The sequence below is a fragment of the Labrus mixtus genome, chromosome 16, assembly GCF_963584025.1.
Source record: "Labrus mixtus chromosome 16, fLabMix1.1, whole genome shotgun sequence".
NCBI lineage: Eukaryota > Metazoa > Chordata > Actinopteri > Labriformes > Labridae > Labrus > Labrus mixtus.
This window is the reverse complement of record NC_083627.1, coordinates 18,670,143-18,685,649: the sequence shown is the minus strand read 5'-3', so window position 1 is coordinate 18,685,649 and position 15,507 is coordinate 18,670,143. Positions and strand designations below refer to the sequence as shown.

At 39.0% G+C, this 15,507-nt stretch overlaps 2 protein-coding genes across 9 annotated transcripts; both read right to left on the bottom strand.

The window, feature by feature from the left end:
* Window positions 1-1,388: 1,388 nt before the first annotated feature.
* LOC132990556 (progranulin-like) lies at window positions 1,389-4,669 on the bottom strand. Its single transcript, XM_061058814.1, has 6 exons — window positions 4,515-4,669; window positions 4,093-4,230; window positions 3,727-4,020; window positions 3,369-3,536; window positions 1,905-2,048; window positions 1,389-1,734 (listed from the first exon to the last, which is right to left on the bottom strand). The coding sequence occupies exons 1-6, from the start codon at window positions 4,545-4,547 to the stop codon at window positions 1,606-1,608; spliced, it is 906 nt and encodes a 301-aa protein (XP_060914797.1). The 5' UTR covers window positions 4,548-4,669; the 3' UTR covers window positions 1,389-1,605.
* Window positions 4,670-6,316: 1,647 nt separating this feature from the next.
* On the bottom strand, window positions 6,317-14,721 carry fam133b (family with sequence similarity 133 member B). 8 transcript variants are annotated; one of them, XM_061058815.1, is made up of 11 exons: window positions 14,567-14,721; window positions 13,767-13,864; window positions 11,880-11,958; window positions 10,385-10,504; window positions 10,268-10,300; window positions 9,936-10,007; window positions 9,474-9,572; window positions 9,298-9,339; window positions 8,940-9,032; window positions 7,384-7,434; window positions 6,317-7,049 (listed from the first exon to the last, which is right to left on the bottom strand). In XM_061058815.1, exons 1-11 carry the CDS (start codon window positions 14,588-14,590, stop codon window positions 6,954-6,956), a joined length of 807 nt encoding a protein of 268 aa, XP_060914798.1. In that variant the 5' UTR covers window positions 14,591-14,721; the 3' UTR covers window positions 6,317-6,953. The 8 variants fall into 8 exon arrangements, with proteins under 8 accessions (XP_060914798.1, XP_060914799.1, XP_060914801.1 ...); XM_061058816.1 differs by having other exon boundaries at window positions 8,943-9,032; XM_061058818.1 differs by having other exon boundaries at window positions 9,298-9,336.
* Window positions 14,722-15,507: the final 786 nt, after the last annotated feature.

Below are 15,507 nucleotides of genomic sequence, written 5' to 3'. Positions count from 1 at the left end.
GTGACTTTCATTAAAAACTTTGGTTTTCACAGGAAAAATGCATGCAATGCTTAGAAGGGCAATGAGAGTGAGTGCTGTCAGCAGGGGGCCCCTTAGGGAGGTTTACTACCATCATTAAGGTTTAAGGTTTGTCAGACCTTTGGGGCCCCTTATTGGCCTGAGGCCCCAAGCCGTTGCCTGTTGACAAGCAGCACCTCTGAGGAGGGAACTTGCAAATGCAAATGACCCATTACGATGTAAATGGTTTTAATTAAAACATATATAATTTTAATGTTTCCCCCCTCTATTCTCTGCAGCAGATTATACCAACTAAGTACCTTTAGTGTCCTGGACTTAGATGCATCAAATTCATGTCCTGAAAACAAGGCCAGTGACACCCTCTGATTTTTTTTGTGGTAAGACAAAAGGCCTAAAAGTAGAATTCATTAAATTGCTCTTTGAAGTGCAAAAAAAAAAATTGGTTGTAAAATGAGTGGTAATGCCACGAATGATTATTAATTTGGGCCTAAAACCCCATAGACACCAGTAACTACTATCAGCCCCTCCAGAGTGATGCTCATACTCCATCCTTGCAGTGTAATCTTTTTTTTTTTGTGTCAGCTAACATTGACTTGTTTGTCCAGTCATTACATAACACCTATTGATTTGTTTTGGCATAGCATATTTTGTTCCAGCCTGGAATTGAAAATGCGTTTCACTCATTCCTGTTTGATGCTGTGTCTCATAATAACTCCACCACAGCTGCAACTCTAAAGCCCTCCATTCATTTACACATTGTGGCTGACCAATGTTTTTTTTTTTTTACAGACATTAGACAGTCCTGACAACATCCTCTGTCCAAAGTGTTTGTAGAATCAAAGATCTTTTTGGCATGTAAATGTTGCTTAAGTTTCAACACCAGTCAATATTCATTTCTTAAATTAATAACACTGCTAACTGTTTATGTTCAGATGTTATTCTACTGGAGTAGACACTTGTTAGAAGCTACCAACCAGTAACAATTGTGTTATTGTTTACTGCAATTCTTTATGTCTCTAGGCACAGAACTATGTCTGATTATCATTGTAAAAACAAAAACTAGATATGTTCTAGCTATGTTTCATGTGTCATGTATTGTTCTTCAAAGTCAACCTTGTAGCTGCTACAGTAATGTCATTAGATCTGGTATTAAATGTCAAACATGAATATCTAGAAGGACAGGATAAACATCTAATTTACTTCAACACATCCCACCCCCTCAGAGATGATGTATAATTGTGAAATTAATTTATTCACTAATCAGCTATAGATACATAAATATACATAAAACATTACATACAAGAACAAGAATGTTTTTCCATCATCTAGTTAAGGCAGCATTAAATTAATAAAGAGAAAAGATAACAACGTTTCCCATTTTTTCTTTTATTCAAAAAATGATATCAAAGTGTAAGTGTCCAATTCTGTTTCATTAGAAAATACCTGATGCTTATAGTTCTCTTGATTTGTGAATTTATTTTAACTTTTAATATTAATCTCTCTATTGATTGTAAGATGTGTCGTTAATTTTAAGTGAAATAAAATATCAAAAAGCTGTCACAGTGCACAAACTTGAACAAGAAGCCCTCAGTCTGTTTTGGCTGGCTCCTGTTCCCGAGAGGGGGTCTGAGAGAACCCTGCATTGCAGGAAAGAGAGGTGGAGTCACAGGTAAAACCATGCTGACAGCAGTGCCGACCATCCGCACAACACTGGCCCTGCAACACGACAAGTTTTGATGTTAGAAGAAATACAGTATTTACAAATGAATCACCGTTGTCAACGCAGCTAGCAGTTCATGTCTAGGTTTCAGAGCAAAGACCTGTGTCTGATTATTTTTGTACAAGATCTATGACCAATATGTTTCCTTTAAAACATATTTTCATACCAGTTTGTAGGGACAGCAGCTCCACTGGTCTGTGGGTCCTTTGCAGCAGGACATCCCTTGTGCGCAGTAGAACTTGGAATCACAGCGAATGACTTCAGCCTCACCGACACCAACAGTGGCTTCTGTTAGTGCTGCCATTGGTGTCTGCAAAAAGGTAAACGCAAACTTACTATTTTAGCCTGTCTACTATGTGAGAATAATAACAAAAAAGTACTGATAAAAAATATTAGGGTTAAAAAGAATCCTCTGTGTTTTGATATGCATTGAAGCCTCTTAAGAACGTGCTCTCTGTTAATTCTTTGTCTATATATCATGAATTATCTTTAACAAGCAAAACCTTAAAATATTTTTTTTTCCTCCCAAACATAGGTAGAGGAAAAATGTTTTGAAAAAGAAGCAGACATTTTTACTGACATATAGAGCAGCACTTGGAAGCAATCATCGAGTCAGGGTCTCACTAACAGTGGAGTTTCTTTAAGGCTTTTTGAACAGCTCCTCGCTGTAACTGGATAAAGTGTTGATGTAAAGTATGGTGGAGTGTTTGAGCCAAAGTAAAGAAAAATAAACTGAAATCTTTGAGAATAAAGTTGTAATGTTACCAGAATGCTCAGGCTGCCTGTAAGACAGCCCTTGTCTAACAATCTTAAGCATTATGAGCCGGGGATCCGGCCGAAGATTTCTGCCTTTTAATAAGTCAGTTTTTTCTTACCACTGTAACTTTTGCTGCTTTGCTGAAGTGCTCATGATGGATAGGCCGGATCTTTGTAACATAACAATGAGTAAGGTCTTTTACCTGCTTTGTGTAACATAACAATAAGTAAGGTCTTTTTACCTGCTCTTTTGTAATGTTAACAGACAATGAGTAAGGTCTTTTACCTGCTTCTTGTAAAGTGTCTCGAGATAACACTTGTTATGAGTTGACGCTATACAAATAAAAATTGATTGATTGATTGAATTGATTAACACTTCACACAATGTGATGCTGATTTGATCAGAGGATTTAGTTGTTTTTCAAACCTAAGTTATAACTTCACAAGTACTCCACTTTCCTCATCCTAGTGCATGAAGCTGGCTGCTCTATTCCCGTTCAAAATAACAAACAGGATAGGATTCTATTCTTGTAGTATAACAACTTTATAGTAATATTACTACTTCATATTTTAAATCTAAAATGTCACAATGTGACATTAGTGACATTTTTATTTAAAGAATGCTGAATCCATATTGGTGTACAGAAGGACCTTTTCTTCCAACTAAGCCCCATTGACTTCAAACCATTGAAAAAACAAAAGCAGGAATCAAAATGCAGAGGAATCTTTTTTTCTTCCTATGTATGAGAGTTGTGTTTTCAGGAGGATCTCAAAACTTGAGTTGAAACGATAAAGAGGATGGAGCACCAGAATATTATGAATCAAAGGATTTATGCACCACATAAAGAGAGACAAATAACAGTGACACTCCTACCTCTTTCGGACTGCTTTTGACCTCTTTAGTTGAAGTGAGAAAGGCCGGGACTGAGCCTTGTTTTGGGGTGAAGGGGTATCTCAGACCCGTCCTCACACAGTGCGTATAGGTGTAGTCACAGTCGTAGCCGTATGGACAGCAGTGGTAGCCATCCAGACAACACCTGCCCTAAACGTCACACATCTTTACAGATTAGCACGAATACTTCTTAAGATTAAAACACAGAATTCTGATTTCAGTGTAATAAAAAAGAAGTCAATTTGAAATGGAATCCCTTTGAGTTAAAGTCAATAATAAATAGAAGGAGTTTTATTACAGTCATTTGTTTGATTGCACAACAGTATATAGGTCAACTCACAGGAGAGTATGGGCAGCAGAACCAGGCGCCTTTTGGGTGTCTGCAGCAGGTAGTGCCATCAGGGCAGTAATAATAGTTGTCACAATAGACAACTGAACTCTTCTGTTCGTCCGGCTTTTCAAGCTCCTGTAGAGGGGATAAAGGTAGAAGAGGAGCGCTTGGTTCCTCTGCAGCATCCTTCTTCACCATGGGTACGTTCAACCATGGCTGATCTTCTTTCTCACACATCTGAGTAACGAGGTTACAACGGAAGCCTGAAGGGCAGCAGTGTGCCAGGTCAGAGCAACACACGGCCTGAGGACACATGAAAACAGATCTTTACTACCTCAATTTAAGTTAATATATGTGAAGAAACATGTGGCTTACCTTTGGATACGGGCAGCAGCTGAATCCACGGGGAGTCTTACAGCAGGTGGCGCGATCAGGGCAGACATTTCCGTCAGGACATGTGATGGAGCAGGACGCAAAGCCGACCACAAACAACCACAGAGTTACCTTCAGCATCTGCGGAAACAAATAAAGGATTCATCTGAAAATGTTTTTTTTTTTTTTTTAATCTCCTTAAGAAACAGCATTTTTTTCTATTTCAAAAGTCAGATCTTTTGCCTTTTGCGACACTTTAGGCATTCATGTATTTGCGTGTTGTTGGTGTTACTTTCAGTTTCATTTTAGCTCTGATGCAGATCTTCCTCCCACTCTAAACAACTTGTAAAAATAAGCAGTGGGTTGTTGTACAGCAACATTCTGGCTGGTTACAGATTCATGAAAATAAAGATTGTACCACTTACCTTTCTGAAAGAGATTGAGCAGCTTCCTGTCATACACTAACACTCGCACATCCTCTGATCTGAGCCACAGAAGCTCTTTATAAGTGAGGCCAGACCCTCCCACTTGACAAAATCACATCACATCCTTGTGTCCCGTGATTGTCAGATTTCAACAGTGCGTGGTTTTGGAACTAGTTCACTTGGATTTTTAAAGAGAGGTCGATGAGCATGAGGCCACACACACTCAGCTATCATGCAGTCGTTTACAAGCTCAAGTGAACCTTTGATACCAATAGACTACTTCACTCACATGATCTGTCTGTAAAGCCTCAAAAACATAAAAAAAAAAAAATGCAATCTAAGTTTATTGGTGGTTAAAAGTTATCTGACTGGTTGGAGAAAAGAACAAGAGAATACACAAATAAACTATATAAAGGCATTCCAGCTTCTTTCTACTTGAATTGATGTATCTTGCTACTTTGCAGAGAAGTTAAAATGTCATCAAGTTGAGATCTGAAAAATGCTTTAAATGGGACTGACAATTGTAATACAAGTGTTTCAAATTGTCTCCAGCTAAACAAGCCACACTAAACTGCTGCTCTGGTGATTCTAGTGTTTCTCCTACAATGACTTCAAATGTGAGTATACTGTTTTCATATTTAGCCTCCTGGACAACAACCACCACCCTCTGAGCAGCACCTTCACCAGGCACAGGAGTGTGTTCAGTGGCACACTGCTGTCACAATCCTGACCCACGGACAGACTAAACTCTTTTGTCCCAGTGTCCATACGACTGGACAACACCTCACTGTTATGCCCACGGGGAAAGCACACAGTGACTCTAGGACTATATTTTTCTATCTGTCCTAAGAGTCAGCCGAGTTGGACACTTGATGCATATCTCACAATAATATATTAGCACCTTTAAGGTTGATAGACTGTTCTTTTAAAATTGCACTACCTCCTTTCAAAACCCTGCTGTACATACATAAACTTTCAGGTCTGCACTATGTATGTACAGGTCTAACTTACCGTTCTTCTTTTAAACTGTTAATAGGTTTTGTTTAAATTGCACATCCATCTTTATTCCTGCACAGGTTATGTATTTTTGAAGTATGAGTCTATTTCTTAATTGCACAGGTTTCATTTGAATCCTGAGGGGCTTCTTTAAATCTTTGTTCGGGTTAGTTAATATATATGTATGGGAGGGGGGGGGGGACAGCAGTTGTTTAGATTTGTTGTGCATGTCATTGTAAACTGGATGTTTTGAATTTCCCTCAGGATCAATGAAGTATCTATCTATCCTCTAGTTCATACATTCACATTTTGACTGTAACTTTTTCTCGCAGCAGAAACTGTATGAATTTCAGTGTAACTTTTTTACCATCAACGTATTGGTTTTATTTTTACTTGCGACAGTTTATTATCAAGTTAGACGTATTTGAGCAGCAAAAAAGGTTGTAATGTATTTTCCCTCTGTCCTTTAGTTTTTTTTAATGTATGTGTTTTGTATGTTTAACAAGAAATATATAAACGTACCAGGATGAAGAAAATAATTAATGACATTTGACATGTAATGTAAAAAACCTGAAGTGAAGTTTAAAAAAACAAAAAGAGCAAAAAAAAGGGGCAAATTTAAAGGGAACCTTTGGAGGACGTGATAATAAAGTAGGCTGGATTCTTTTCTGGTTGATTGCATTTGTTTTGCAATACTAACCTCAAGTTATAATTTAAGGAAGTAAGACAATGAAGATGCATGAGTAACAGTTTGAACTAAAAACATAAAGTTAACACTCACAGTAAAGGTTGTAACTTAACAGCTATAAAAGGCTCAAACAATACTTTATTCATGAACTCCCATTGTTTACACATTTACACTGCAGTGTAGTCATTCTTCTAACTGAGCAGTTCTCCTTTGTGTAACGGTCGACTGTGAAGCTCACATTTATTCATCATACATCCAGCTTCAATATGAGGCTGGTGAGACATCCGATCATCAGGTCTACATGCATGACGCAGGTACGAGCTTAACAGCTTCATCTGGCAACTAGAAATGCAAGCTGTCGGGTGTGAAGCAGAGTCACCAGAAAGAGAGAGAGAGCGAGAGGGCCAGCATACCGAGGGTAGAAAGGAAGTGCTGGTCAAACTGAAATCTCCAAGATAAGCAGGGGGTGAAAAAAACAGTGAAATACATTTCAGTCCTGAAGTTGAGTGAAACTCGAAGAACAATCATCTACAAAAAAGCCTCGAGGTAAAAATCAACAGAAGATATGTACCAGTAGTTGCCACTTTTGAGGGGCGGCCTCCATGCCCGTTTGTAACTTCACTCACAGAACTCCAGCATTGCGAGTGTGTCGGTTTCAGGCTGGATGGAAGGAGATTTTTAAAGTCAAAAGGCAAAAAAAAAAGAACACTACTTGTGACTGTCAGGACGATGAGACAACCGTAAAGCTACGGTGGTTAGTCGAGCTCAGAGTCTGAATGTGATGCTGCCTTCTTTTTCTTTTTTCTGCCATGCTTCTTGTGCTTCTTTTTCCTCTTCTTCTTGGATTTGTCCTGTGAACAGAAAGCACGAACTTATAGCACTTCATGTTTTGTCTAACATGTCAGACCCGACAGCTGGGTCAATAATACAGATGTGCTTTTGTAGCTGTAGTTTTAAAAGGAGTCAGTTTTGCCAACATATTACTGCAAATCTATCAGCTGACACTAGGACTGTTGAAATGTATGTCAACCTAAACCTTCCCAACATACATTTCTGTTATACCTGACAAGTCTCTGCAAAAGTAATCAGGTGATATAATTGTAGCTCTTTCCAAAAGAACTAACTTAACTCAAGAATCTGATTTATTCACTGTAGCTTTAAAAGAAATCTAAGTCGATTGCTCACTGTTATTTTCTCCTTTTCCTCGCTACTTCTCTTTTTCTTCTTAGCTTCAGCCTGTGGGGAGGAAAAGTTCAAATGAGGACATGGAAAGAGGGAAGTTTTAATGTACAAAAAGGTCTAAAATCCTCTTTTTGCAACAACCTTTTTACAATTTCACAATGTTTTAAATTTCTACAACAATTAGCAACTGCAGCATGTTTAACAATTCTACGCCAAACCAAATTTGTAAAGTCATCTGTTCTTGAACCAATCCATTTTTTCCCAATACTCTATTTAAGCCAAGCTGCTGAAGAATCCTCTCCTCTTAAGAGTTTTACTTTAGATTTTTCAGGGTTCAGCTTTTGTCAAATGGTAAATGAGAGAAAACATGATGAAATGACGGGCTGATAGTTGGATCCATTTGATTCATTTCACACAGCTTTGAAAACAATGTTTAGCCATTAAAGAGAAAGCTAGGGACATGTATGGTAGTGCTTACAGTATAGGACCATATTCTCAACTGACAAGTCTTCAACATTTGTCAGACTCTCTCATAGTGTAGTTTCTAGTTGAATCTCAATATTACTGGTTAGCCCGGCTTGGCCCCAACTCTTCAAATCTGCCCACTGTTTGAAAAATAGTAGTGGTGTCCAATCTCCTTGGCAAACATTTTCACTCCAAACCAAAGGAGGTAGTATTAGGAAGTCTCTCTCTCTCTCTCTCTCTCTCTCTCTCTCTCTCATGCGCAGAGTCACAACCCTGCTGCAAATACATCAAACTAGTGTTGTAGTGCTCAGAATCGGTCTCCAGACCACTTTTTGAAGGTCTGGTCTCCAGATCTAAAGCATTTTTACTCGGCCTTGTCTCGGTCTCAGACTGGGTGGACTCAGGATTTCAAATCAAGACCGGTCAAGATCACCACGGACAGGCTATTTTTCCACGCCACCACTGAGATTACAAGGGAAACGCCTCTTTCTAAAATAACTAGTAACTTCAATTCATTTGTAGTTTGATTGTTACGGTCTAAATGAGCAACACATCTGCTGCATACAAGATGATTATTTTCATTAATGTTTATGGTCTCGCCCTGCCTTGGTCTTGACTCAGGTTCGATACCTAAATGTCTCTGTCTTGGAGCACTCGGGTGTGTCTTGGTCTCGGTAAGTGTGGTCTTGTCTACAACACTACATCAAACAGTGCCTCCTGTGAGTAAATCAAAGTTTTCCTATCAGGAGGACTGAAACCTAATTAAACGAGATTTTGTTTTAATATTAGACTCTAAATGAAGACTGACAGACATACTGTATGTTGAGGAGGAAAGAGAGAGTGTGGAGAGCTGAGTGAAAGTAGTTCAAAGTCTGCTTTCTTGAGTCAAAAACAGCATGAAAATAAAACAAATCCAACATTTAATAAACAACTGAAACCTGTATATTTGTTTTGTAATTTCCTGTCTCACAAATTTGAATCAAAAAGAGGACCAGAGACATAAAAGAGGAACTAAGAAGAGAGAATGTGGTTTATTTTTCACAAGGGTGTTCATTTTTGTTCTACTCATCTACAAACATAAAAATAATACTTACTACCTCTTCCCCCTCAGAGTCTGCAGTGGACTCAGATGATGAGTCTTTATAACTTCGCTCAGCCTTCTTTTTTCTTTTACGGAACTTGTCGTCCTGACAGACACAAGTTTGACATCAGAAAATAATAAATAATGCTCGTTGTATAAATACCTGGACTTAAAGATGCTTGACTGAGCTTTATAACAAAGAATAACATAAAGACATGCAGTGATGATAAATTTGAAAGCCTCAAACTATCCTGAAATTACAATGGGTCGATCAAATTTAACAAATTTCCCCCGGGGATTAATAAAGTATTTCTGATTCTGATGCAAATGAACACAACCACAAACTTTGTAACTGACAAAGAATAAATCACCTTGTCTTTGTCGACTTCTTCCTTGATTCTTTTCTTCTTCTTCTTGGGAAAATAAAAAGAACAATTAGATAAAAACCTGCGCATTTTTAAATGACCGTAAGTCTATTTTTTGCTGCAGGGTTTCAACAGCACAACCAGACTGTTAAAGTGTGCTCTTTAAACAAACAGAGACGGACCTTGCTGTCAGCATCAGATTCTTCATCTGAGCCGTCTGATGCTCTCCTGACCGATGACTTCTTTCGCTTCCTCTTTTTCTTGATACTCTTCTTTTCTTCCTAAACACAAAAACAGAAATGCAATCACTCAATGTAGCGCTGAGTTTAGTGAGCAACATTCAAGATTTATTTTTGGGCTTTTTATGCCTTTTTTTATTTTAGAGATAGGACAGTGGATAGAGTCTGAAATCAGGGAGAGAGAGGGAGATTGGGGAATGACATGTGGTTAAGGAGCCACAGGAGGATTCGAACCAGGTCCACCCATTTGGAGGACGATAGCTTCTGTACATGGGGCATGCGCACTAACCACTACGCTACCGCAGCCCCTATAGACAACATTCTTATGGGATGGTGTAGCACATGGATCAGCAGATTCAGAGCACCCGGTGTTACTCACTTGTGGGTTTGTGTGTAATGACTTACCTCTTCTTCAGATTCTGAGGAGGAGCTGCTGGAGGAATCAGAACTCGATGAGGAGGAGGAAGACGAAGAATGCTTGACCAAAACACAATGAAAGCAGGGTTCATTAGACTTGAGGTTATTGGCTTGTTTTCGAAAATGGAACAACCACACTAATAAGAGACTATCTCAGGACAGGTGGAGTGTGTGAGAGAGAGAGTGTGTGTGTGTGTGTGTGTGTGTGTGTGTGTGTGTGTGTGTGTGTGTGTGTGTGTGTGTGTGTGTGTGTGTGTGTGTGTGTGTGTGTGTGTGTGTGTGTGTGTGTGAACCACAACGTCCTGGAGGTCTCTCCTCACCCTGCTGGATTTCTTCTTCTCTTTCTTCTTTTTCTAAACAGAAGTGAAGAAAGCTGAAGTTAGAGAAGATTAAAGAGCGAGAAAATCCAAATGTCTGATGACTGAGTGATACCATACCTCCTTTTTTTCTTTCTTCTCCTCCTTTTCCTTGTCTGTAATCTTTTTGTCTTTCTCTTTGTCTTTTTCACTCCCACCTAACATCTTCTCTCTGTTCTTGGCCAGTTCTTTCCTCCATTTCTGAAAAAACAACAACAGTAAACAACAATGCAACAAAAAAAAAATCTCCTTTTCTACATTTTCAATTGCTTATTAGCTACATGTTCATCTTTAAATACAGAGATATGATGAGGGTTAACATGACAGCCAGTTAAAATAAACTGCTTAAAAAAATGAAGGGAACACTTTACTCATACATCAGATTAACTAACGTGCATTGTATAATTTGTTGAGAATGAAATACAGAGGAAGCCAAACTCATTAACCCACCAAGAGCTGAATTACAAATCACACCAAAAATCGTATTCAAAAATTTTAATCACTGGCTGATTTAACTCATACTGTGACTCTGTGGTGTTTATGGCCCTTGTGTGCCTGTACGCACAGCTCACAATGTCTGGGCATGCTTCTGTTGAGTTGGTGGATGGTACCCTAAGGGATCTCCTCCCAGACCTGGATCAGGGCATCAGTGAGCTCCTGGAGTGTGTGCAGCAGTTCTTGGACGCATTAGATGCACTGATGCATAACTTCCCATTGGTGCTCAAATGGAATAAGGTCAGGGGAACGAGAGGGACTGTCAATGCCATCTTCAGCCATTAATTGCCTACACTCTCTTGCCACATGAGGCTTGGCATTGTCCTTCACCAGGAGGAACCCTAGTCCCCCTGCACCAGTGGAAAGTCTGACAATCAGAATATTTTTGTTCCGCTACCCAACAGCAGACAGGTTACTGTTGGCTATGATGAGGTCTGTGCGACCCTGCAAGGATATGCTTCTCCAGACCCACGGCCGTGCGGCCATGCAGGATGATGTTACAGACAGCATAACGATCCCCACGGCGTCTTCAGACCATTTCGTGCCTTTTACATGTGTTCAGTGTGAACCTGCTCTCAGCTGTGAAGAGAACGGGGCGCAATGGAAGACCTTCCAATTCTGGTGTTTTCTGAGGAACGCTAATGGAGCAGCATGACGCTGAGCTGTGTGCACAGGTCCCACTAGAGGACGTTGGGTCCTCATTCATCCCTCATGGGAGTCTGTTTCTGACAGTTTGTCAGAGACAGAAACGGCAGTAGCTGCTGGAGGTCATTTTGTAGGGCTCTGGCGGTGCTTCTCATTTTCCTCCTCGCACAAAGGAGCCGGTCATGCTGCTGGGTTGATGCCCTTTTCCGAACCTGTACAACTCTAATGTAACCTGCCAGTCTACTGGTGAATCCTGTTCTCCTCTTCATTCTCTTGACACTATGCTGGAAGAAACGGCAAACCTTTTTGCAACTGCATGACGAATGGATGTGCTATTCTGAAGGAGCTGGGACTACCTGTGTTATCTGAATGGAGGCAGGTAACAACATCATGCTACCAGAAAGGACAAGGACACTAGCAGAACACAAAAACTTACATCGTTCATTTTGTCCTCAAAGTCAGCCAGGGCCCGAGAGCCCTTCTTCTTCTTCTCCAGCTGCTCCTTTAACTCCTCCCTGAGGAAGAGACAATAAGTCAGTGGAAATACAAATCAGAATGTGAAGTTTGTCAGCAGATATTTCACCCAGACAGTAAAAAAGTGATTTTATCAACAAGAGGTAAGAGTAAATACTTGGATCAGTGGGTCTAGCCAGATAACAGAAGGATTCTCTGGGGATACTCAACTTGCTTGGTAATACAACTGCCAGGTGTGAGAAATACTTTGGATCATGGATAATTTAAGTTTTTTCATTTTTCAGGTTGGAAAATTATGAATTTCAAATAAATCGGGATCAATAATTTTTTCTGCAAGACAGCTGGAAACTTGTTGCTTGTAGAACGTAAACATGATGTAAGGAAACAGCATTTTCTTGCTAACAGATCATTTTTGAATTCATGAGATGACCAATCTTCACGCGTATTCAGAATTTAAATGTTCACATTTCTTTGTTGACGAGAGTGAAATTACATTGAAAAAAATCCAGAGCCTCTCAAAACCACTATGTAGGATACCCATATCCAATCAGTGTCAAGAAGTTTAATGCTAAGTGGAAACATTCATATACCAAACTTGGTTCAACATATGATTCATAAACTCTGAGCAAAGTCTGAAATTTACAAGATGTAGAAGTTAATCATATAATCCATAATCAGACTGAATGCACGATCATATGTGGCCTGTCTGAATGTTAAAGACATCATATTTCAGCTGGCAGTATAATGGAGCTCATAGAAATGAATATGAAAGCGTAATAGAAAGCATTAATTATGCTGCATTTTATATCTTGCATGTCATAGGCTATAAAAAGAAAGCTGTAGTGCTTTGTTTAGTCTCTGTTGTAGGATGATAACTGTAAAGCTTCAATAATACACTTCATAATTATATCTGACATATTATAGGCTACAACGTAAATATTATTCAGTGGCTATTTCAATGTGCATGAGCTTTCTCCCCCACATAAAGATGGTTTCACACACATAAATGTCCTCTCGTCTATATTCTGCTTAGTTCATTAATTAGACCTAATTAAGTTAACATCTCCAGATGTATTTGTAACTCCCTGCAGAGTAATGCAGCCCCTCATCTAGAGGCTCCTCGACTAAAGGACATGCCATGCCAAAGTAGGTTTTTGTAAAGTATGCCTCACAGACTATATAAAACAACCTGGATTTTTACTCAGACAAACAGTGAATCTCCAATGACACTCGTGTGATACTGACTGATTGAATGAATTAGGAAATTAAACCGTTACTGGCTCTGTTAGAGGGAGTAGACAGAAAGAAACTCAAGGTATTAAAAAAAAAAAACCTTCATGTTCTGAAAACCAAAAGTTAACCACAGTGTCAATAACTGTAAAGGATGGCAGGGGGTTGAAGATCATTAGGGCCTTATGAAACACCAATGTGGGTTTCACACCCACAAAAAATGCATTTTAAAAATCTAATCTGGGTTTCCCCTACCAATTCTAAGTGTTTTTCACAACACCTGGGCAAAATTAATTGACAAAAAATATGTATTTGCTTTGAAAAACACTTAGAATTGGTAGGGGAAACCCAGATTTGATTTTTAAAATGGCGCAGATAGCCTAGTGGTTATGTCCTTCACCCCATGTACAGAGGCTATAGTCCTCATCGCAGTGGGTGGGTTCAAATCCAACACCAGCCCTTTGCTGCATATCATCCCCCACTCTCTCCTCACAACATTTCCTGTCAAAAAAGGTCAATAAAATAAACACTTTTAAAATATCTGAATTGAGCATTAGGGTTTAGTGTGAAGGCTGCCTAAGTCGACGAGGGTCACTGAGGAGCTCGTGGACTTTCTCACCATGTTGGTCGAGGTCTGCTTAAGTAATCCTGTATTGATGGTCCGGCATTCTGTGACGGTCCTCTGGCTCGTGCTGCAGCAATGGGGTTAATATAAGCCTGGAAAACCAAACAGAGGGAAGCATTTACTCTTTATTTTAGTCATTCAAAACACACACAGAAACCAAACTATAGGACACTGGGATGAGCAGTAACATGAATTCCGCCTAGAAGCACTACACAAATCCCCCAAATAACCATTAGAGTAAATGGAACAGTTTGAAAATAAAAATAAAACATTGTATGTTATCATTGTACATCAGTCAGTCAGTCAATATGTAATCTCCATACATGACAAGACAAATGAACAAAATACTCGTGCATCAGATAGAAATCGTTCCCCTGACATTAGATAAGAAACTAAGTGAATTAATTGATTATGCATAGGGTTAAGGTCCCTGCTTGTATTTAAAAGCGGTATAAAGACTAAACAGAAAACAACAGTGCGCAGCCTGCAGCCTGGTTGAAGCTAAGCTGCTAAAGTTAGCATTTACACCTTCGCGCAGCCGCATTAGTCTATATTGCGTTAGGTGCAATGAGATACACCAAACACTTAAAACCTCGAGACTGCCAATATATTTCAAAAGTGTTTTTCTCTGAAAGGTGATATGCACACGTATGACGTGAAAGAAACCCGCCAGGGCCCAGAATAAGTACAGTAGGCGGAGAAATGCATTACCTAGCTTGTTCGTAGGCTAAGCTTGTATTTGGGCTAGTAGCATTCCAATTATCAATAACTTTTCCACTTTTTCATGTGCTTACCACTCGATTGTCTCTCTTTCCCATGCCGAGTTATTAATAATGGAAAATATCCAACTATGTAAACAATCATTAGTGTTATTTTGCCAGCGTTAACATAGCCACACTGGACTGTAAACGGAACCTGACGACTCTTCTTCTACTGTTGTTTTTCCGGCTGTTGGAAAACAACGAAATACTGCAGTTGCGCCACCAAGTGGTGTGGAGTGTGAATCAGACACGTCTATAAAAACCATCAAAAAATAAAATAGAGAAAACAACACAATTATCTGTAATTGTCAATTATGCTTATTGTAATTCTGATATAAATCAAAGTTTAGTTTGGTATGTCTGAGGCTTTGAATCGAGACACTTCTCTTATATTTCCAGTGCAATAGAACCAAACCTAAAACTTTTTTTTTTTTGAGGGGAGGCGGTGGGGTTCTTTTCTTGCTTCTGTCTGTAGTTCACGCCGTTTTCTCCTCTTCCTGCTGCTTCTTCCACTTTCTTCCAATTTTTTAAATATTCTTCTCTCACTCCAGTTAATCATTATATTAAATTACTCGCAGCACATTGATTATATTTAGATCTTTAGCGTATATGCTGGTATTCAGGATAACATTACACACTGTCCCAAGATTTGAATTCTATCTCTTCTGTGATTCTCTCAAAATATTTGGTTAGCTTGTGGCATATCTGTGTTTATGCCTCCAACCTCTACAGTACAAATTCTTCTTGTATATGAGTTTAATGTTGATACAAGCACTTATAGAGAATCAGACTAACAACACACATTTAGTGATACAAAAATATTTATTAAAAAAATATTTTGTTGCTGGTATGAAATAGACGCAAACTGTTGAGAGTAGATGGTGGCAAAATTCAAATACAACACACTGTAACAGCAACTGTGTTGTATCTAATATTCCCTCACTACATTAACGACCAACTCCACACAAGAATTC

Excerpts from the sequence above, each read along its gene's own strand:
- LOC132990556 (XM_061058814.1), bottom strand. The coding sequence starts at position 4,547 with ATGACAGGAAGCTGCTCAATCTCTTTCAGAAAG. Across the intron at positions 4,021-4,092 it reads GCTGCTGCCCGTATCCAAAG|GCCGTGTGTTGCTCTGACCT; the intron begins GTAAGCCACATG and ends ATGTGTCCTCAG. Across the intron at positions 3,537-3,726 it reads TCTGCTGCCCATACTCTCCT|GGCAGGTGTTGTCTGGATGG; the intron begins GTGAGTTGACCT and ends TGTGACGTTTAG.
- fam133b (XM_061058815.1), bottom strand. The coding sequence starts at position 14,590 with ATGGGAAAGAGAGACAATCGAGTG. Across the intron at positions 10,008-10,267 it reads AGAAGAAGAAATCCAGCAGG|CATTCTTCGTCTTCCTCCTC; the intron begins GTGAGGAGAGAC and ends GTTTTGGTCAAG. Across the intron at positions 7,435-8,939 it reads ACTCTGAGGGGGAAGAGGTA|GCTGAAGCTAAGAAGAAAAA; the intron begins GTAAGTATTATT and ends TCCTCCCCACAG.